Source organism: Uloborus diversus, chromosome 5 (genome assembly GCF_026930045.1).
Source record: "Uloborus diversus isolate 005 chromosome 5, Udiv.v.3.1, whole genome shotgun sequence".
In the NCBI taxonomy this organism is placed as follows: Eukaryota; Metazoa; Arthropoda; class Arachnida; order Araneae; family Uloboridae; genus Uloborus; species Uloborus diversus.
This window is the reverse complement of record NC_072735.1, coordinates 181,566,009-181,589,458: the sequence shown is the minus strand read 5'-3', so window position 1 is coordinate 181,589,458 and position 23,450 is coordinate 181,566,009. Positions and strand designations below refer to the sequence as shown.

General features: G+C 38.1%; 1 protein-coding gene across 1 annotated transcript; it reads left to right on the top strand.

Annotated features, from left to right (window-relative positions):
• Positions 1-5,350: 5,350 nt before the first annotated feature.
• On the top strand, positions 5,351-22,554 carry LOC129223322 (speckle-type POZ protein B-like). The gene is made up of 2 exons (XM_054857888.1): positions 5,351-5,994; positions 22,061-22,554. Exons 1-2 carry the CDS (start codon positions 5,351-5,353, stop codon positions 22,488-22,490), a joined length of 1,074 nt encoding a protein of 357 aa, XP_054713863.1. The 3' UTR covers positions 22,491-22,554.
• Positions 22,555-23,450: the final 896 nt, after the last annotated feature.

Below are 23,450 nucleotides of genomic sequence, written 5' to 3'. Positions count from 1 at the left end.
CTGCATTTTCCCCTTCATAGTGTTTAGTAGGAAGGTAGTCGGCGAGTCTGCGATTATTTATTTATTCTTTTTAAGATCAATCTTGTAAGTTTTTTGACGTCGTGTCAATTTCATTTATTTTTTTAAAATTAAAAAAAAATTTCACTACATAAATTTGTACCGTGCACATTGTTAAAACCAGGAGTGCCTCAGGGGTAAAGAATTTCACCCTAGGGTGAAAAAACGGTTCCTCAGGGTGCAACAGAGGCTAGGAAGTGTCGTCAAGGTGCTTTTGGTTCCTCAGTGGGTGAACGACGTTAACAAAAGTGCTAAAAGACCATTCAATAGGAGAGCGACTCTTTGTGCATGCGCTCTGACTTATCGTCTAACGACAACTTCAGTTAGAATGGCGAACGAAGGAAGTTGCAACGAAATTTACTTTCCATTGAATGAAGTACAAAACTGAAAATTTCGTGGATTAATCTTCGAAATCTCGCGTAAGTAAAGGCATTTGATCATATTGTAGCTCTTAGAGTTTTCGAACATATTTAAAGTGTTTAAAGTATGTTGACAACTGCTTATTGTTCCATTTACCTTATTAAATATTTAATATCTTGCTATTTATGTCCTGCAAAACTGTTACCTAAAACTATCTATCAGTACTATCTTGAACAACAACATTAAAAATAAAAACGTTTAAATCAGCTGATAATTGAATAGCTAATTCCGGATTAAAAATACATCGAGCCTATATACCAATGTCTATTTCTTCTCAATGAAATAACTACATTGTGAAAACCAACAGAGCAGCAAAGGCGGGGGGGGGGGGACAGCCTAAAAAGAAATTCTCTTACTCAGTGTTTGACTCATGAGTTTCAAATCGTGTTTTGGTTAACGTATCTTTCTTAGGCGTTATTGCATGAAGCGAATGTAGTTATCTACTCATTTTTATTTTTAATTTGACGGAAAACTTGACATTGGAAAGAAGGGCTTTTAAATTAGTATTTATCTTGTACGCATAAGGATACTCAAATATCGAATCTTATAATAAGTATTGATATGTTACGCTCGATTAAAATTTTAAACGTTTATGAACGCTTTTATTTTCCCATGATTCTAATCTAATGTTACCTAATATTTCTGGTTGTTCCGGAAAATGATTGATAAATACCTTCCCTGTTCATTTTCGGTACGGATTATAGTAAAAATTGTCAACAACATATTAATTACTGAGCAATTCAAGTGTGAATAAAAGAAACTTAGTGCACGAACAGACAAATTGAAGTCATGAACACTTCTAAACTATGTTCGAAAGTTTAAATGTGATCAAATACCTTCGTATATATAAATAAAAACAAATAAAACACAATTGTATTCAAAAACGCACACAACACGGGGAGGGGGGGGGGGGGGAATCTCTATAGGAAGCAATAAAAGTGCCATTTTTCTCACCTAGGGTACCATCTTTCACCTACGGTGCACGTTGGGTGAAGGGAGCCAGTTTTTCACCCTCGCTAAGGGTTCTCTCAGCTCAGAATTTCAGCTCTCTATCGGATGCCGCTGGTGAACAAGCGTTTCATCCCTGAAAGGTGCCAAACGCAACCTGTAGTTTTAACAGTGCAGGAATCGAACCTGCGACTTTTAAAACAAAATGTTTTACTACTCGATTACCGAGGAATAGCTCACGAAATGAGCTGCAATTGTTGTATGCATCTAAAACATTAATAAAACATTTCTTGATTAAATTTTTATTGGTACATTTTTAGGTATAATTTAGTCGCTTTTTCTTAAAAGAATAACGATACCAATGAAATATTTTTTAAAGTACGTGAGTAAGTCTCGTACAGATATCACCTGCGCCTTGTTTAAATGACCGAAGTAATTCAAATAAACTTGTTTAGTGTACGGGTCAAAAAAAATGTACGATCCTCTGATGAACAGATCATTAAAAAGGACGACATTAACCATCTCTACTACACCCATCTTTACCAAGTACTAGGCTAAAAGCCTGCTTTACTGGTGAAAGACTATAAAATGGGGCGTGGCATGCGAACCCTGGACTTTTTGAATTGATTTGGTACTGATTTATCGGGGAGAATGCTTGGTAAATGGTAAGTAAACGTTGTTAACTGATAGCATAGCACAGTGAAATCTCTGAAGAATGTTTATATAAAATAGTAAAATCACCAGTATCAATATATATAGCACAAAAGTATACAAATGTAACGACTGATATATGAAAAACTTTTCGACCCAAATGTAGCGACTAATTTGGGACGAAAGGAGTACCTTACTACATATAAGGAAGTGAGAAGCAAAGAGGGGTGAAAGTGCCAAATTAAAAAAATTTTGGAGGTAAACTAGAACAAATGACAGGAGACACTCATCTGTTTTGGGGCAAGAAATGGTAGTAGCCAGGAACGCCCCGATGGAAAAGTCACTGTAACCTTCCAAAAATGTCCTTATTCGACGCATTTTGTCAGACGATTCGGAAAATTATCATCATTCGCATTCGGCAAAATTTGGAGTTCCACTTCCATTCGGCAAATTGAGAATTTCCGCCCTGCCAAAAATTTTAAGTTTTGAGAACCAGGGACGTGATCAGAAATTTTGGGGTCCATCACAAATGGCCTTTCCGAATCCCCTTCAGGCTCGGACCCAGACCAACAGGTCTCCTTTCTCCCCCCCCCCCCCCCATCTGTGCAGGCCCCTGCTGGGAGCCCCTGCTAGTAGCCCTGGTATGTGCTGTTATAACGCACGATTTCGAAAAGATTTTCCATGAAATGGTTTGAAATTTGCACACATTTCTCAAAATTGTGAAAGGTCAATTGCTCCTGATTGCGCCTGACATTATATCGCAGGTGATGAATTTACCTTTGCGCTACAAACAACGGATGAAGTCCGGTACTTTATTCAATGTCACTTTTCATTCCAGACATTCTATAGAATCACAAATTTAATAAAGTGTCAGTAACCAGTGGCGTAGCTAGGGAGAGGGTTTAGGGTCAAAGCTCGTCTCATAACCCCTGGTTGTTGTTTTTAGCGTGTCTGTAGTAAACTAACTACGGAAAGTTTGGTGCCATTGCCTCGAAAGATTAAACTTCTTTATTAACAGATAAGATAACACAAGAAAGATTTACAGCATATGGAGAGGAAATAACACCCAGGGCACCGGTGGGAATCGAACCCACAACCTCCGGCATATGAAGCGAAGCTTCTACCATAGAGCCATCGAGACCCCAGAACCTCTGGTTCTAATCCAAATTGCCAATCCTAATGCGGTAGTTTGTGTACATATGAGTGCAGTTATGAACAGAAACGCCACTCAGAGGGCAATTTCTGGCTGCGCTACTGCCTGTAACATTTTAGATATTCTGTTTCATTTTGTGTTTTTTTTTTTTTTTTTTTTTTCGTCGAACTACTGGTTTTAGCTTCTTTATTGCATGAGCAATCCACTCTAAGCACGATTACTTGTCATACATAAAAAACACAGATAATGGAAATACACACGACGCTTTTTCATTTAAGTTTTGTTATTCAACCGAATGTCTCCTATTCTTCCTACCGCCGTGCACTTCCTGAAAAAGTTCACTGACCGCCGCAATCCTCTGATCTCTATTATTACTGTTCCGACTTCCTCCTTAATTGTATACTAATCGGTTCTAACTATAATATTACCCCAACCACTACGAAACATATATTTCCAGTGAGAGAGAGAGGGAAAAACTGTCTACTTGAACCTGACGCATGTTTATTTCCGTACATCGTGGGTTGAATAAACAAACTGCGTTGTCGCTTGGCCCACTTTCCACCTCGCTCGCTGCGCTCTGTTGGGTTCTTTGTGCCAGTTGTAGTTCGCCTGGGCCGAGTGCGATGTTTTGTGCGTAGTTGCAGCGTCTTTTGAATCTCAATTTCACCACTCTCGAGGATCGTGCAAGAAAAAATGGACGGTCATTCGTGGTGTGGTAGGAATCCCGAGCGCTAGGGTGGGGAGTGTGTTCAATGTTTGTTTATGTTTCGCAAGCTGCGTGTGCTGCGCTCGTTTGAAGGCATTTTGGTCAAGGACGGGAGTGGTGACATCAAGGATATCAAAACTTCAGTGGTGTTTCTTTCTCAATTTTTGTTTGTTATCTGCTGAAAATATTTTTCAGTTCTCTTTTCTTTTTTGGTCAGAACTTCAGTGAAAGTGTGAAGATACTGCTTAGTTAAACCAATTTGTTCGTCAATGGTAATGCAAGTTCATTTTACGATTCTTAAAATGTGAGTTTTTTAAAATTTTGTTGGTGAAAATGTTCTTTGTGTGAAAATTTGATGCTGCGTTTCAGTTGGCTCAACTCATCAGTGAAAATGTCCCTTCTGTGAAAGTTCGATGTTGCGTTTCAGTTGACTTAACTCATCGGTGAAAATGCGTGTTCGTTACTAAACGAGACTCAGTCGGAAAATGCGTCGTAGATACGTTGAGTTATTTGTTTTGGTTGCATATCGAGGTGAATATGAGATGTGATAAATTTCATGGGTGGAAATGTCATTGACGTGAAAAATTGCTGCAGTGTGAGTAACTCATCTGTGAAAATACTTTGTTCAATGAGTCGTGATAGTTTGCTGCTATGTTTCTGTTGAAGATTTAATAGTGAAAATGAGCAAACTAAAAACAAGCGTTGTGCGTGAAACCTGAGCTAGTTTATTAATCAGAAAGTAGCGTCATAAAGTTTGGCAAGTGCACAAAAAAATTAGGATTTTCGGGGCAGTTGTTCATCTGTGAAAATTTGAAAGTTTAAAAACAAATGATGTATTAGTTTCGAGACGTGTGTTATTGCATTTTTTTGAAGAAATAATACATCAAATTAGTGCTCGATAAAAAAAAAAAAAGAAAAAAGTCAGAAGTTGAAGAGAAAGTGTGGACATACTAGATTCACTTGAAATTATTCCTTCAGTGCAAAACTTCGATATTAGAATATTTCAATGAAAATAGTAGTGAAAACTAAAAGATAATCGTGATTGAAACTCGGTAAGTGTAAAAAATATTGGATATTTTATGAATACTTGTTCATTTGTGAAAATGTTAAATGGTCTGAAAATTATTCGTAAAAATTCTACATAAGTGAACTGTTTGTGCTCGATTTATTCATTGAATCATTCGTGCGAAAATTCGACGATTGAATACATATGAACTATTTATGGCTAGATATTTACCGATGAAAATGCGTGGATGTTCATTAGTGAAAATTATGTGAACGTTTCCGAATTGGTGCGTGTTCACCAAACTAACCATCGATGTAAGCGAACAGTATTTTTGCAAAAAACGCTCAGAAGCAAAATTTTAATGAATTCAAATGGTATTTTATTTTCGAATCATTAAAAAGCTATAAAAATGTCCGACGGTCAGCCCACGCCACCAAAGAATAGGAAGATCATCGACAACTTCTGCTACACGGACTTGAAGCAAACGTCCTTGTCCATGGAATGGACCATCGGCAGCTTCCGCCTGCTGAATCTAAAGAACAACGAATTCTTGGAAAGTTTTTCCTTTTGCTCCGATTCTTCAGAAGGTGGTGGATCCTGGCGGCTGAGGCTGTACCCGAAAGGTGAGCCTTCCACCCAGGACTACATCGGCCTGTATGCCATATGCACCATGTGGCGCGACATCGCCGTCAAGTGCGACGTGTGCGTCGTCGATGTCAACAACCAGGAAGACCACAGGGCCAGCTTCGAGTGCAAGATGACGTCGGACTCGTACGGCTTCTCGAAGTTCTTGAAGAGAACCGATCTCGATGATGGGCTGTTACCCGATGGCCGATTGACGATTCGATGCTACTTGACGGTGATGCATTTGAACAGTTCGAGGCAGACGACGGGGAGGTCCACGATGGCATACCGCCATCCCAACGCTACTCTGTCGAAGGATTTTGCTAACTTGTTGGAAGAGAAAATATTCACCGATGTGGTCCTCACTGTTGACGACAGAAAGTTTTCAGTGCATAAAAGTGTCCTGGCAGCACGTTCACCGGTATTTAGGTATGTTCGTTTTCTTGATTTATTGACATGTTTTGCCCTGGTTATTTGAAAACTTTTTTCCGAATGGTGTTTAGTCATTTTCCCCCATTCTCTTGAAAAGAAAATCAGTTTTGTTTTGTTAAAAAACCTTGTCAGTGTAGTTAGGGGCGTGCACAGAAATTTCGGGGCCCGTCACAAATGGCTTACGGGTACGGCCCCCCCTCCATATTGTTTACCCCTATATTTCACCCCTCATTTAAAAACTATTGGGCCCCCTTCAGGTTCAGGACAACAGGTGTCTCGTCTCCCCCTACCCGTGCACATCCCTGAGTGTAGTTATGTAGAAATAAAAAAAAGGAAAAAAAAATGACTCAACCCTTTATAGAACAAAACTGTACCCGTTTCACACAAGTAACGAACAATATTTGTTCTTTAAAAAAAGGCATTTCAGTTTGTTATTTAATTACGAAATGAAATGATTTTTTTTTCTTTTTTTATGTACAGTCGACTCCCGCTACAACGCGATTCGACTTGCGCGAAATGGCTAGAACGCGAATTTTTCACGAGTAACGAATTTTAGAGCTAATGCGAAATTTTCGCCCACAACACGAAATTTTTTGGAAGGAAGTATCAACTTCGTTATTAACTACTAAATATTGATTTCGTGAATGTTATTACATCCCTTTAAGAATCACTGACGGCCAAAGTATCCCACACCAAACTAGTCTAGTGCATCAAATCACCACTCTTTATCTTTCATTTACTTCTTTTTTTTTTTTTTTTTGTCATTCTAAGTATAAAAGTTGATGAAACATAATGGTACCTTAGTGTCACCTTCATCTAAAGTATGAAGATGGGGAGAAAAAGAAAGTTTCTCATAAATTTTTTTTAAAAAGGCTCGATATGCTTGAACAACTACAAAACGTCGACGGTAGCGCGACAATAAGTATGAGTGAATCTTCCATGCGTACAATTAGAGTCAATATTGAAGCTTGCAAAGCAGTCTTGTAAAGTAAATATTATGAAAATGAAAGTTGCTCTTGTATTGTGGATTAATAAAGAGTTCAGGAAGAGGAGATGTTGCGACAAATTGAAACATTATAAAAGAAAAAGCGAAGCACCGTATTTAAAAATGTATTAGATAAGAATAACCATCTGATCATAGAGCATAGATCATCACCATCTTCATTTTTTAACTCTTAAATATTGTTATTGTATCTACTGTACAGTACTATTATAGTGCATCATTTTAATTTTACTACATGCTGTGCGTATCGTGTTGTTTTATGTCTTTCATTCCCATTTGTCATTCATTTTGTGCATCTTAAAAGTATTTCATGTTGAATAGTAGTTTTTTTATATTTTTAAATGCAGTAAAAATTCAGCTCTTTATGCAAGAAACTGTAGTGTATGATTAAGAAATGCTTTAGAGCAGTTTGAGGGGCGTTTATAATTTTCTAAAAGTATTTGGTATGCTTTAAAAAATTTATATACATACTGTAACGGATTCGGTGCGACTTCCACTTTCTTGAAATGAAGACACAGTTCTTGATAAAAACACAGGAAATTTATTTACACTATGTACAGGGAAGATCTTCAACAACTGCTAAATTATTCATCAGCAATTAAGCAATTATCTCACAACACCGTAAACTCAACGTTTACACACGTATTTACTTCCAAATACGAAAACAACACAGCGAAATGCCTCGCTATAAACAGAGAAAAATGTTCTCAGTTCGAAATATCAACCGAAACTGACTGTTTATCCATCGCTAACGGCTTAAATACACCGAAAAGAATTTTCCACAACATTCTACACGTTTCCTTCGGCTTCCCGAAATGCGTAGACCGTTATCAATGAAAAGAAAAAATAAAATAGGGGTCGTATATTTTAGCCATATGAAAAAGGGGTTGTATATTCATTACGGGAAACTATTTACAGGTTACGTTCCTACAATAATTACTATTTACAGAATTTGTAACATTGCCCCCTTCCTAAGGACTGCACGTCCCGGGCAGTACAATTCCCAGAAAGGGTGCCAAACTTCTATCACAAGTTCACAATTACACACATTAAATTATAACTAACAGATACAGAAAACACAATAATAACAAGAAATATTACTAAACATTAAAAGCAAAAATTATCTACAACTTTTATGTTATCAACCATGGTTGTTTACGTAATACTCATGAACTATGGCCATAGTATGGGGCTAACCGATCATAATGTACAACCCTAGGTTTTGCATTAGGTGATTTTTGGATCCTCACTACGACGTCATTCAGTCGGTTAAGGACTTTGTAGGGTCCATCCCAATGCGACTGCAATTTGGGTGACAGACCTTTCCGTCGGATGGGATTCCATAACCAAACCTTGTCGCCTTCGTTGAATTCATGTCCAGTAGACCTTGTGTCGTATCGGGTCTTCATCTTCTCCGCCGCGATGTTGATTCGCTCTCGTGCGAAGTTATGAACGTCTTCCAACCGGGCCTGGAGATCCTGGATGTACTCCTCAGGCGATGAAGGCGCATCCGGAGGAAGACCGAAGACGAGATCACAAGGTAGCCGAAGCTCTCGTCCGAAGAGCATCTGAGATGGGGCATATCCGGTAGTCTCGTGGACAGCACTGCGGTAGGCCAGCAGGAACAAAGGTAGCTTCTTGTCCCAATCCTGTTGATTTCTGGATACCATAAGTGAGAGATTATTCAGGATTGTGCGGTTAAATCTCTCCACCATGCCGTCCGATTGTGGGTGTAGTGGTGTTGTCCTAGTTTTCTCAATTCCGAAAATTTGACATAGGCCCTTAAACACAGCAGAGATGAAATTCCTCCCTTGATCGGAATGAATCTGCAAAGGTGCTCCGTATCTCGAGATCCAATGTTGGACTAGAGTCTCTGCTACGGTAGTAGCCTCTTGATCTGGAATGGGATATGCTTCCGGCCATTTGGTGAAGTAGTCGATGGAAACAAGAATGTATTTGTTCCCATCAGCAGTTCTTGGTAGAGGACCCAGGATGTCGATCCCAATTCGTTCGAAAGGAGCTCCAACGTTGTACAGATGTAGCTTCCCTCTGCTTCTCTTCTTCGGTCCTTTACGAGCAGCACAGGCGTCACAAGAATGGCACCACTTCTCCACGTCATCCTTCGCCTTGCTCCAGAAGAAGCGCTCCCGAACTTTATTGAGAGTTTTCAAGACACCAAAATGTCCTCCAGTCGCACTACTATGTATTTCTTTCAGAACATCTGAAATCCTGGATCGAGGAAGTAGTAACTGCCACCTAGATGTCTTGCCGTCGTCAGATTCCCATTTCCGGTGTAGCACGCCGTTCCGTAAATGGAGTGAGTTCCATAAAGCCCAGTATCTTTTTGTTGCAGGACTGAAGATGGAAACGTCCTGCCAGCTAGGGCGTCGACTGTCACTTTCCATGAACTCTAAAATTGGTTTTATGTCGGGGTCTTCAAGTTGATCTTTTCGAACTTGGTCATCACTCCATGGATCAGGTTCTGATGATGTTGGAGTCACTGTCACCTGATAGGCGGTAGGGCTAGTCGTTCCATACTGTTTCTCGATTCGGGAACAATAGTGGCAGTTCTCAGGACAGGGTCTCCTTGATAAAGCGTCAGCATTCCCGTGAGATAACCCTTTTCGATGCTTGATCTCCATGTCATATTCCTGGAGCCGCTGTATCCATCTGGCTATCTGGCCTTCTGGATTCTTGAAGTTCAAAAGCCAAGTTAACGAGGCATGATCTGTCCGAAGCAGAAATTTTCGGCCGTAGAGGTAATGATGGAAGTGTTCTACAGCTTTCACTATGGCCAGTAACTCCTTTCTGGTGACGCAGTAATTTCGCTCCGACTTTGATAAGCATTTGCTCCAGTAAGCGATGACATGTTCATTTCCGTCAATTTCTTGGGATAAAACAGCTCCAATTCCCTCGTTGCTCGCATCAGTGTCCAGGATGAAGGATTTTTCAGGCTGAGGATAGGCGAGGATAGGCGTTGATGTTAAAGCCTCCTTCAGTCGTAGAAATGCATCTTCGCATTCTTTTGACCATTCAAACTTTTGCTTGCTCTCCGTCAGCTTATGCAAAGGTCGTGCAATGTTGGAAAAACCCTTCACAAACTTCCTGTAGTACGTGCAGAGCCCCAGGAAACTTCGCAACTGATGGATGTTTTCGGGACGACTCCAACTCCTGACCGCAGATACCTTCTCTGGATCGGTTTGTACACCCTCAGAAGAGATGATGTGACCAAGGTAGTTCACTTCCCGGCGGAACAAATTACATTTGGACGGGCTTAACTTCAGATTGGCTTCCTTAAGCTTTTGCAGCACCTTCCTAAGATTTGCCAGATGTTCTTCGAAGCTGCGTCCCACGATGATGATATCGTCTAAGTAGACCAGACAGGATTCGTAGGAAAGTCCTCTTAACACTGTCTCCATAAGACGCTCGAACGTAGCTGGTGCATTGCAGAGGCTGAAGGGCATCACTTTAAACTGCCATAAGCCTTGTCCAGTTGTAAACGCTGTCTTCTCTCGGTCATCAGGGTGTATCTCAACCTGCCAGTAGCCGCTCTTCAAGTCCAGGGTCGAAAACCACTTGTGTCCGGAAAGAGTGTCTAAGGTGTCGTCTATCCGTGGAAGAGGGTAACTGTCTTTCTTGGTGATTTCATTCAGTCGTCGGTAATCGACACAAAATCTGGTGGAGCCATCTTTCTTTCGGACCAAGACGATGGGAGAGGCCCAAGGACTGGATGACGGTTCGATTACATCATTCTCCTTCATCTCTTTCAGAAGGGTTTCAACCTCTTCCTTCTTAGCGAACGGTAGTCGTCTTGGATGCTGTTTAATAGGGGGGTGTTCTCCAGTGTAAATCCTATGCTGCGTTAAATTCGTACGGCCAACATCCTCCGATGTAGATGAAAACAGATGCTTGAAGTCATCCACCAATTGTTCCGCAGCAGTTCTTTGGTCTTTCGTTAATGGTGCACTCCCAATTAACTTCGATGTCAAGGACTCAGAAGACACAGTCTCGGGGGAATTGATTCTTCTAATGATGCAGTTTACTGGAGTACAAGTTGCTAACACTTCACCTTTTCGGATATTCCTTGGCCTTTCACTCACGTTGGCGACTCTCACAGGAATTACATCCTTAGAAAGGTCCACAAGCGTAGATGCTACCAGCACTCCTTTTAGGCTATTGCTTAGGTTAGGGTATTCAATGAGTCCAAATCGAAAACTATTGGTTTCTTCAATGGAGCCAGGTATTAATGATTCTGACCTTGAGGGAATCGATAAATCTGTTTGGGCTATTATTTGATGAGCGGATTTTACATCACTTTCTGCAGGGAAAACGGCTATGTCTTCTCTCATCGAGTGCAGCTCATTAGTCTTGAAGTCGAGAGTGAAGTCATATTTCTTCAAAAAGTCCAATCCGAGAATGAAGGGGTCCGTGATATTAGCGACGAATGCCGTATGATGGTAGGTGGCACTCCCAAACACTATTTCCAAGTCCACTTTACCGTCAATCTCAATTTTGTCACCTGTCACAGTCTGGAGACTTACGCGTGGCGATGTCCACAGCAGTTTCAATCCAAATTCACGAGCCACATCTGTCCTAATGATTGTCACATTGGCTCCAGTGTCGACAATCAGTCTGCAGGGGTTCCCATTTACATGTGCGTAAATGAAAAGTCCATCACTGCCACTACTAGAAGAGGAAATCTGCAGAGCTCTAGTGGTGGTGATTTCCTTCCCTCGCGTAGCTTGGCGAGCCGGACAACTCCTTCGCAGGTGTCCTTCACTACCACATTTCCAGCACTTCTGCTCTTGTTTCTTTTGGGCTGTTATGCTGCTCAGATGTCTTGTCAAGTCACCGAGTTGTCTCTCAAGTTCAGCGAGGTGGGACGACCTGGAATCAGACTCAACAGCTTCCTGAGTCCGGATTAGATGGCGATCCACACGGGTTGCTTCTTGGGCGGCCTCGTATCTCATCGCATACACAACAGCAGAATTCAGGTCTTTGACATCCGCCATCCGTAGAGCTTTCTGGATTTCCGGATCTCGAACCCCGTCGATGTAGTAGTTGAGTGCCAGGTTGTCTCGAACATCCGCAGGGCAGTCGTAAAAAGCAAGATGAGACAGTCTCTCGATGTCCGCCGCAAGCTCTTGCAGGGTTTCCCCAGTTTTCTGGAAACGGGACTTCAACTGGAGTCGGCTGAAATCTTTCTGGCACTTCTCACCGAAGCGAAGCTCCAACGCAGATGTGAGGGCGGCGAAATCCAGGCGCTGGCTGTCCGGAAGGGTCTGGAGAATGTCCGCTGCGTCACCTCTCAGGGATGCTGCAAGATGACAGGCCTTGGTAGCAGAGTCCCATCCGTTCGCTTCCGCCACTATCATGAATTGAGTTTTGTAAACCTGCCACGAAGTTTTCCCATCATATGTGGCAAGTTTAATGGACGGTCGAGCAACTGATGTGGGAACGCCAAACTGTACAGAGCTGCTTTCCGCGGTCGCCAATCTCCTTTCCAGGTCTTTAAAGATGTTTTCTTTAAGTTGATGAAATTTTCTATCTTCTTCTTCTAATTTATTTTCTACAGCATTGAATCGGCTTTCAACGGTATCAAATTTTTCTTCAATAGCATCAACTCGATGCTCTATGTCATTAAATTTATTTTCCATCACAGTCTTTACCGAAATAAGGTCGTTTTTAATTTCTTCTTGGTTAGACGTTAAGTCCTTTTTCAGCACCGTTAAATCGCTTTTTAACTGGTCTTGATTTGCCAACATACTTGCAGTCAGATCACTTTTTAATTGTTCTTGATTAGCCGCCATACTTTCGCTCAAGTCACTTTTCACAGCATTAATTGCTTCCAGAAGTTGTTTTAATTGTTCATCCATTGCGCGAGTAATCACCATAAAAATAAAGTCCAAATTTAAAAAGTCTTTATGAAAAAAAATGTCCAAAGTCACACTTACTGCAAGAAAGTCCTGAAGTAGCCCCACGTTGGGCGCCAATTGTAACGGATTCGGTGCGACTTCCACTTTCTTGAAATGAAGACACAGTTCTTGATAAAAACACAGGAAATTTATTTACACTATGTACAGGGAAGATCTTCAACAACTGCTAAATTATTCATCAGCAATTAAGCAATTATCTCACAACACCGTAAACTCAACGTTTACACACGTATTTACTTCCAAATACGAAAACAACACAGCGAAATGCCTCGCTATAAACAGAGCAAAATGTTCTCAGTTCGAAATATCAACCGAAACTGACTGTTTATCCATCGCTAACGGCTTAAATACACCGAAAAGAATTTTCCACAACATTCTACACGTTTCCTTCGGCTTCCCGAAATGCGTAGACCGTTATCAATGAAAAGAAAAAATAAAATAGGGGTCGTATATTTTAGCCATATGAAAAAGGGGTTGTATATTCATTACGGGAAACTATTTACAGGTTACGTTCCTACAATAATTACTATTTACAGAATTTGTAACAATACTATATTTTTCCACAACGCGAAATTTCGACTTACGCGAGGAGTCTTGGAACGCATCTCTCGCGTAAGTCGGGATTCGACTGTAAATGTAAACACATCACAAGTTTTAAACACGAAATTTTGGAAGGTAAGTTAGGTAAGACAAAATTCATTAATTTTTCCTATGCGCTTCACGTGACTCAGATCACGTGATCTGCAAATGGTTCTACTTGACTTTTTCCGTTTTGGCACAAAACTTACTTATGACTTAATTATTTTCGGACATAAACACGAATTTCATTTGACAGTTAAATCATTAATAAAAGGATAAAAATTTCAACGTTTCGTTACTTGTGTGAAATAAAATTTTAAAATATTACTTTTAGGAACGTATGAAGTTTTGTTTTTCTACTTTAGCCAACTATAAAAAAAAATCGATTTACTCGCATAAATTCTGCAGTCTACGAACAAAAAAATATCTCATTAGGTTAAAACGTACAAAACGGAAAAACTCTCGTGCGACCTTCGTAACAAATTTTGTAGAATAATAGTACGTATTCTAAAATGACCCTGATTTAAGAAATAAATAAATATACCTTTGTGTACTGGAAATAACCAACATTTTGCAGCACAAATATACAGATTACCGAATACGCGTGTTTCGAAGTTTCCTGGAGCGCCGTTTTTCAATTCAAAATTGGGAGCATTTGGATGTAAAGACTGAAAAGGGGGTTTCTGGAAACCCCGAAACACGTGTATTCGGTAATCTGTATGTCGAGGGTTACAAATTGGTGGTTATTTACTGTTATAACCCTGATTTGACATAAAAATGATAAATAAATAATGCGTAATACAAATTAAAAGTGCTTATCTGTTTAGAACAAAACGGCAAACTTCTACTGAATTGAATATGATAAACGGGGTACGGATTGCATTAAAAATAGATAAATAAAAAAAGCATTGTACATGTCACTCCTGATAAAATTAATTTTTATCTCCCATGGCAACTTTTATTCATTCAATTTCTTCATAGGCAAATGTGAAAAGTTGCGTGCTTTGCATCTTTTGATGCAGCCCTGAAATAGTGCAAGGGATCTCGCACAACGTCCTTTAATATTATCAGATGCAGTGACACAGCGAGGGGGGGGGGGGGGGTTGAAACACCCTCCAGAGGCATTGGTTTTAACATAAATGCAAATTATAATACAGTAGGTTTTGCATATAAAAGGGCTGTTTTGATTAAAAAAAAACGTTCAAAAGGTTTTTTTTTCGATCAAAAAATTCCCTTTAGATGGTATTTTTATTTTTGATCAAAAAACCCTCCTGAAGGTATATTTGATCGAAAAAAAAGTCCTCTAGAAAGCATCCAATGTTATTAGTCTACTAGAAAATTGCCCGTCAAGGTATAACGAATGAAAATTACTTCTACATTTGAACGAAGCCATTGCCTGTTAGGTGATATTTTGATGCTTGAAATTTTTTCCTTTACTGCAGTCGATGAACCCTAAACTCCAGTATATAGCGTTCATTGTTGACCACTTTTTCGTCTCTTCCTTCCCCTAAAACGACAGTCTTACCAGTAAGATACCGGATCCAGTTCAGCCTTCTCAAAATAAAGCCTTTCCCTGCTTGTCAAACATGACCAAAATATACTATCAAATTATCATGCCGTGGGGCGAGTTTCATTGTTGGTGACGTCAGGAGCGTTACTCGATCATTCGTTATTATATATATGAGGGTGCTGAACAATAAATATTATTTTTAACTAATATTCTCACTTATATTACGAAACTCCGGAAAAAATGAGAGAAAAGATATGAAAACATATTAAAACAGTTTGTTTATTGCAGAAACCAGTCAAACGCAACAGTTTTAATGATTATTTTTGCATAGAAAATATAAAGCTATAAAATAAAATTCTAACAATATAAAGTATTCAAACAAGATCTACTTAAAGCAGAAATTAAATCAGCATCTTCATAAAAACGTAGCGTGCAGTTAAACAGTTTTCTTCTTTTTCTCAAAACAGCAAATTTGTCCTTTGACTGACTTCTTGGGGGGAAAAAAGAAATTGTTTCTGTTTGCAGTTCGCATTTGGAATACAGAGAGAGAGGTACTAGTGAAATTAATTATATATCCCCATTCCCCACTGCTTAAAATGATTATTCCACGTCTTTTTCTCCTGCGTAAGATATTTCGTGCTTAAATTTAGGTAAATATTGAATTTAACACATCCAATTTCAGGATTTTATCTTGTGTCATGAGCAATTTAACCATTTTGCAACCATTTTGCCGCACTTATCTGAGAGTTGATAAAGAAACTTGCTTCAAGCCAACCGTATCAAAAAAAAATCTAAAACCTCTCTTAAGCCACAAACTAGGCAGGCAAAGGCATTAAGTCTAGCCAAAATTATTACGAATGGAATCCTAAGTCCTGAATGACGTTTTTCAAAGAACTTGTCACAAAATAGATAAAAATTGCTTTGAAAATCAAAACAACTTCTAAAAGTAATGAGCATTCTGATAGCAGTTAAATCTTAAAAAATCGTGCTTGATAATAAAAATGCCTAAATTTAATCCATAACGAACATTAGTAACTTAAAAGAAAACCAAGAGAAACCTATCTTTTTTTTTCTTTCTTTAATTTGTGTTTGGGAACATTACTCCCCCCCCCCCTTCCTTCTCCATACTCATGAATATTTACCTACTACAGTATTTCTTAATTTCTTTGATAAGTGGATTTCTTTTTAATGCTCAGTTTTTCGTGGAATACCTGGATTTTGTTTAATAGTATAAGTTGAACACAACGTAATGAAAATGGTTTACTTGCAACAAAAACAAAAAATATTTCATACACTATTTATGGTCTTTAGAAAGTAGCTTCAAAAATGAACACGAAATTTCTTGAACTAATTTTAAAACTCGTTTAATTTTAAAGAGATAAGTTTTAATCAAAATAATTTTATATTACTATATTGCTATTATTGTTTATTTATTTTTTTGACGCATAAGTAGAAAACGCTGACATATACAGTAAACTCCCGATCATCCGCGGAATAGGGTGGCATGGTAGCCGCGGATAACCGAAAACCGCGGATAATCCGAATAATAGTTAAAATACGGTGCTACTGTATACAATAGCTAAAAAATATGAATAACACTTACACATAAATTTGAATTTTTACTAAAAACATTGCTACATTGTATCTACTATCATTGAATGTAAAAAATATACATATGTAAAAGCTAAAAGCGAACAAAAACACAATCATAAGTTTAAAAAACATTTAATGACCGTTAAAAAAATTAGTGAAAAGACCCGCGGATAATCCGAGCCGCGGATAAACCGACCGCCGATAATCGGGAGTTTACTGTAGTTGCAAATGATAAGCCCCCCACTCTTCGTGATAACTGAGAATACTACTAACCCTTTATACTTTTAACCCTTTTAGTTGCAATCCCGAATTACTTAACCAAAAAAAGAATTTTATGCTATAGACAGTGTACTCGGTAAAGAGTATCTGGTGGACAGAGCTTCTTGTCGATGAAAAATTGAAAGAGTTATGATGTGTCCAATATTCGGGACATAAATTCTTGAAATACCTTTTTAAGATAAATAAAAACAATGAAACATCAAACAAACTTCTTTGTAAAATGTCCTTCAAACAATATTAAAACATAATATAAGCATTTGAAATGATCAATAATATATTATACATTATTTTTAAAAAATCAGACGAAAACCTCGTCTTTGCGATGAGAAAACCTCCCTTTAGAAAAATGAGAAACTCTCAATCTCTCCAAGCCCCTATTTGTGTGTGTTGTCAATCTCAAAACGAAAACCTCTTGAAAGGATAACAATAAGAATGTAAAGCGACAAAAAAAAAAAGGCAACTTAACTATTAAATGATTAGCAACTCTTTAAAGCTTATGTCCGGTTTACCGGACACCAGGTCTGAAGAGGTTAAAGAACTTCAAAATTCCAATAACGACATAATTTAAATTTCTGCAGCAAGATGAATCAGATGTCAGTTCAATAAAAGTTTCGTTTTGTACATTTTTTTAAAAAATCAGACAAAAACCTCGCATTTGCGACGAGAACCCATGCCTAGAAAAATGAGAAACTCTCAATCTCCAAGCCCCTGTTAGCGTTGTCAATCTCAAAACGAAAAACTCTTGCACGTATAATAATAAGCTGAATGTAAAGCGTCAACTACAAAAAAAAAAAAAAGTAACTTAATCAATTATTAAATGATTAGCGACTGTTTAAAGCTTATGTCCGGTATACCGGACACCAGGTCTGAAAGGGTTAAAGAACATCAAAATTCCAATAATGACATACTAATTTAAATTTCTTCAGCAAGGTGAATAAGATGTCAGTTCAATAAAAGCTTCGTTTAATTAAATGGGTTTTTAATAAACAGTTCATTTTGATTTTCTCTGTTGTTCATTCAGTTGTTCTCAGTTGTTCTCCAATCAATTACTTCGTCCAGCCTCATTATGTTGTCTATGTTTTCTGTGAGTAACTTGAATTAAACAGTGCATTGCAGTGGCGTAGCCATGGGGGGGGGATAGGGGGGTTAGGACCCCCCCATCAGCCCCAAAATTTTACATATATTATATATATATGTATATGTGTGTGTGTGTGTGTGTGTGTAAACTCTAGGGCATAGCTTTACTTTAAACTTCAGAAAAAATTAACCCCCCCCCCCACTAAGGATTTTTTCTCGCTACGCCACTGGTGCATTGTGCGCAGTAAATCGAGAAAGGAGAAACGATAAATTTTAATCCTCTGAATGAGCGCACGATCTCTTCACTTTTGCGGAATTAGTTTCACGAGAAATCTGATGATCCGCTTCAAGTCTGCGTGAAAGTAAAAAGATTTATGTCACGCCTAATGTCATGCAAGCTTCTATGAATTTATTATGCTAGAATTTTAAACCATTCATCTGTGGTGATTTATCGATGAATGGGATTTGAAGATTCGACATTCAAAAGTGGCTGGAAAAGATTGAGTGGGATTTCGAATGTGTTGAAGGAGATAAATGGGAAAAATTTTCTTTGCAACTTTATATCCTGTTGTCAATAGTTTTCAGGAAAAATTACGCAAAATAGTAGAGTGGAAAAGACATTTTTTTTTATCAGTTCTTGGAAAGAGAAAGAAAATAGTTAGCAAGAGATCCAAAAACAGATTTCAAGTTCTGAAAAAAAGACTTAACATTTTCAGAACATAAATTATATTTTATCGCCTTTTTTACTTCTTTTTACAAAAAAAGAAATATTGTATTCGCGAAAAAATTTTCACTCAAAAATCGACCTTAATTTCCATTTTACTCACCTCCGAATAAATATTGAGTTTTTTTTTTTTTTTTTTTGACTCGACCAGACGTGGATTAGTGCCTAAGAATGTATAGACACGTGAAATATCCATTTTGACGATTCCCGAGTTAATTACAACGAGTTTTCTCGTGACGTCTGTATGTATACGTACGTGCGGATGTGCGGATGTATGTAGCCTAACTCAAGAACGATAAGTCCTAGAGAGTTGAAATTTGGTACGTACGCTCCTAGTGGGGTCTAGTTGTGCCCCTCCTCTTTTGGTTGCATTCGGGTGTTCGTAAGGGGGTCTTCCGCTCCTTTTTGGGGGGAAATCATTGTCAATTTCGATGTAAACTCAAGTGGTGTTATAATTTGTTGGACACTTGGCGATATATCGCCAGTTTTTTGGTAGCCAAGTTTTGTCGCCAACTTGGTGACAAATTTGGCGCTTTTTTAAAAATTTGTTTCATTTTGGCCACTGTTGGTGATATTTAGAGAGTAAACTATTGAATCACATTAAAATTGCCAATAATGGGGAAATGACATTAAATTGAAGTAAAAGGAAGTCATGTGATGCACACATCAGCTCGTTTATTTCATGAAGTTTTGTACAGCAAGAGATGTTTCTTCTCTGAGAAAAAAACGTTCATTTTTAAAAACAAGATGTAAAAAATGCCTTATTTTAATCTGTAAAGATTAAATAATGCATAAAATCATTCTCATGCTTCATATAAGTGCAGTTATTGAAAGTAACTTAGAGCCAAATTTTCTTTATTTTAAACAACTGCTGATGCTTTAAATTTTAAAGCAGTACACTGTTAAAACCAGGAGTTCCACAGGGGTAAAGAATTTCACCCAAGGGTGAAAAAACAGTGCCTCTGGGTGAAACAGAGGCTAGGAAGTGTCGTTAAGGTGCTTTTGGTTCCTGTGTGGGTGAACGACGTCAACAAAAGTGCTAAAAGACCATTCAATAGGAGAGCGACTCCTTGCGCATGCGCTCTGACTTATCGTCCAACGAAACTTCAGTTTGAATGGCGAACGAAGGAAGTTGCAACGAAATTTACTTTCACATTGAATGAAGTACAAAACTGAAAATTTCGTGGATTAATCTTCGAAATCTCGCGTAAGTAAAGGCATTTGATCATATTGTAGTTCTTAGAACTTTCGAACATATTTAAAGTGTTTAAAGTATGTTGACAACTCTTATTGTTCCGTTTACCTTATTAAACTTTTAATGTCTTGTTATTTATATCCTGCAAAACTGTTACCTAAAACTATCTATCAGTACTATCTTGAACAACAACAACATTAAAAATAAAAACGTTTCAATCAGCTGATAATTGAATTGCTAATTCCGGAATAAAAATGCATCGACGTAAACAGCCTATATACCAATGTTTATTTCTTCTGAATGAAATAACTATGTAGTGGAAACGAACAGAGTAGCAAAGGCAGAGAAAAAAAAACTGCGTGAAAAGAAATCTCTCACTCAGCGTTTGACCATGTTTCACATCGTGTTTTGGTTAACGTATTTTTCTCAGGCGTTATTGCATGAAGCTAATGTAGTTATCTGCTCGTTTTTATTTTTAATCTGACGGACAACTTGACATTGGAAAGAAGGGCTTTTAAATTAGTATTTATCTTGTACGCCCCCCCCCCCATAAGGATATTCAAATATCGAATCTTATAATAAGTATTGATAAGTTACCCATGATTCTAATCTAATGTTACCTAATATTTCTGGTTGTTCCGGCAAATGATTGATAAATACCTTCCTTGTTCATTTTCGGTACGGATCACGCAGGAAAAGTTGTCAACAACATATTAATTACCGAGCAGTCCAAGTGTGAATGCAAGAAAGTTAGTGCAGGAACAGACAAATTAAAGTCATGAACACTTCTAAACTATGTTCGAAAGTTGAAATGTGATCAAATGCCTTCGTATATATAAATCAAAATAAATAAAACACAATTGTATTCAAAAACGCACACAACACGGGGGGGGGGGGAATCCCTATAGGAAGCAATAAAGGTGCCATTTTTCTCACCTAGGGTACCATCTTTTCACCTACGGTGCACGTTGGGTGAAGGGAGCCAGTTTTTCACCCTTGCTAAGGGTGCAATTTCGGCTCTTTTTCGGGTGTCGCTGGTGAACAAGCGTTTCACCCCTGACAGGTGCCAAACGCAACCTGTAGTTTTAACAGTGTAGTTCCCAAAGTGGGTGCCACAGGTAGAGACTATTTATGCCGAGAAGTTATAAAATCTATTTTGTTTATGAAGCAAAAAGAGTTATAGATACTCAAACTAACCTGTTTTCAGATATTTCATTTCAAGAGCGGGAACCTTGTTACTACATACTATTTCACATAAAAACTTGCGAATATGTAAACGTTACGTTTATCTATCTCTATATATACAGTAGAGTTCCTCGGATGTTCTCCGGGCAGTTATTTCTGGGGTCGTCCCGTCGTCCCCACCTCCCCTACCAAAAAAGAAGAAAAAACTTTAAATTGCTTATGTAAACACGAAGTTTGTACAATCTTCAGAAACAACAAACATATTTTTCTTGTATAACGAGTTTAAATTAAAAGAGAAGTATAAATTACGAATGCATTTTTGTACAATATGCTCTAGACCAGCGTTTCTTAATTATTTCAATGAGTGGAACCCTTTTAAATGACCAGTTTTTTCGTGGAATCCCTGTTTTTTCTTTTTCGTAAGTAGTATAGTTTGAAGCAACATTCTTGAAATGTTTTATTTACAGTCAAATTGAAAATTATTTCAAACAAAATTTTTTAGTGTCAAAACGTAATTTCAAAAATTTACAAAAAATAAATCTGAAAGCAACTTTGAAAACAAAATTTTGTTGACACAAACAAAACTTTAAAGCTTAAAATTTAATTTTGTGTTTTGAATTTTTTTAAAATTCTTTTTAAGTTTTCTAAAAAGAAACTAAAATAAAGAATGAGTGTCGTGGAACCCATCACTGATCTCCATGGAACCCCTGGGTTCCGCGGAACATAATTTAAGAAACACTGCTCTAGACTCATATGTTACCATCCCCTCCCCACAATATTGTGCTCTTTTCGTTGAAATTTGATAGAGAAAGCCATTTATAATTTTTTTTTTATAAACTCTTATATCCACACCCAAATGGATGTTACCCGCAGCGAACAGCCCCCTTCCCCTCTCTCCCTGTAGTGACGCTACTACATGCAATACAGCAATATAATGATGGAATTGCTATTTGGCCAATGATTAATACTTATTTACTTTCAGGGCCATGTTTTCCCACCCCATGCGGGAAAGCGAGCAGAACATCGTAGTCATCGACGACACCTCCGAGAAAGTCCTCGGCGAAGTCCTCTACTTCATCTACTCTGGCAAAGTCTCGGAAGGTCTGACAGTCAATCTGGCACTGGACCTGCTCCAGGCAGCCGACAAGTATTGTCTTCTGGACCTCAAAGCAACTTGTTGTAGTTTTCTGAAACAGAACTTGACGGAGAGCTCAGTGTTTGATATAGTCACAGTGGCCGATTTGCATAGCATGGACGATTTGAAACTAGCATGCATCGATTTCATATGTACTCATGGGCGCCACTTTATGTTCCGTACTGGCGGCTTCCCTAAGGTTCCCGCCAACATATCAGAAGGAATCATCAGGGAGCTTTTCAAAAGACAAGGAAGTTCTGATCGACTTAAGTGCTAAGTTTTCTTCAGAAACTTTATTGGTTGTGCATATGGAACTGATATCCTCTTTGAACATATGTAACTGGCAGGTGCGTCCCGAACTTAAAATTTGTGAGAGAGTGGAAATTTTCCGTTTGCCGAATGAAACTTTCCAAATTTCACCGACTGATGATAATTTTGCCGAATAAGACTAAAAAAATTTTCGAATTATGATAACTTTTATGAATTGTCAGACAAAATTTGCCGAATAAGGAAATGTTTGGGAGATCACAGTGACCTCTGGTGATCTCCCATCGGGGCGCCTCTAAACAGGCGTGGAAATTTGCACTGTATTTCACATCTTCCACGTGCACTCAATGTCCAATATGCCTCAGAAAGTTGTTGAAGACGGTTCTGTGTTCGATAAGAAAAGGTAATTGTGGTTCCGTTTCGAATAAAAATGTGTTCTTATTTTTCTCATCATGTAAAAAGTTACATTTTAAGAGGAGAGAGTTAAATTCACACCTATGTTATTCAATGACGATTAATTTTACGTTTTCATTCCAAGCATTCTAAGGTATTAAAATGGAGTTATCATGCAGCCAAAGAGTCACACTTAGAACCCATTTTCATTCGTCAACTAATTTTAGTACAGAAAGCTATATGAAACGCATGGTTCTAAAGTTTGCTATCAGACAAAACTATTAGGATAATAATAAATCCTTATTTTTTTGTCTTGCTTGTGCCACGAACAGACGTGACAACATGTTTTAAACTACTCATTTCAGCATTCTGTAAAAGTGATTGTGACTTTTTAGTGAGTTGATTTTCCTTATTCCTTATGTTAAGAGCGAATAATTGCATCATTAGTTCTCTTTGTTTTTTTCTTCCAAACTTATATTGAGGTTATTGCGCTATGCAATTCGCATAATAAAGAAGTGACTGACTAATACTTTAACTCTTATTGTAGGCCTGAAAATGCATTTGCTGCTTTCACTAG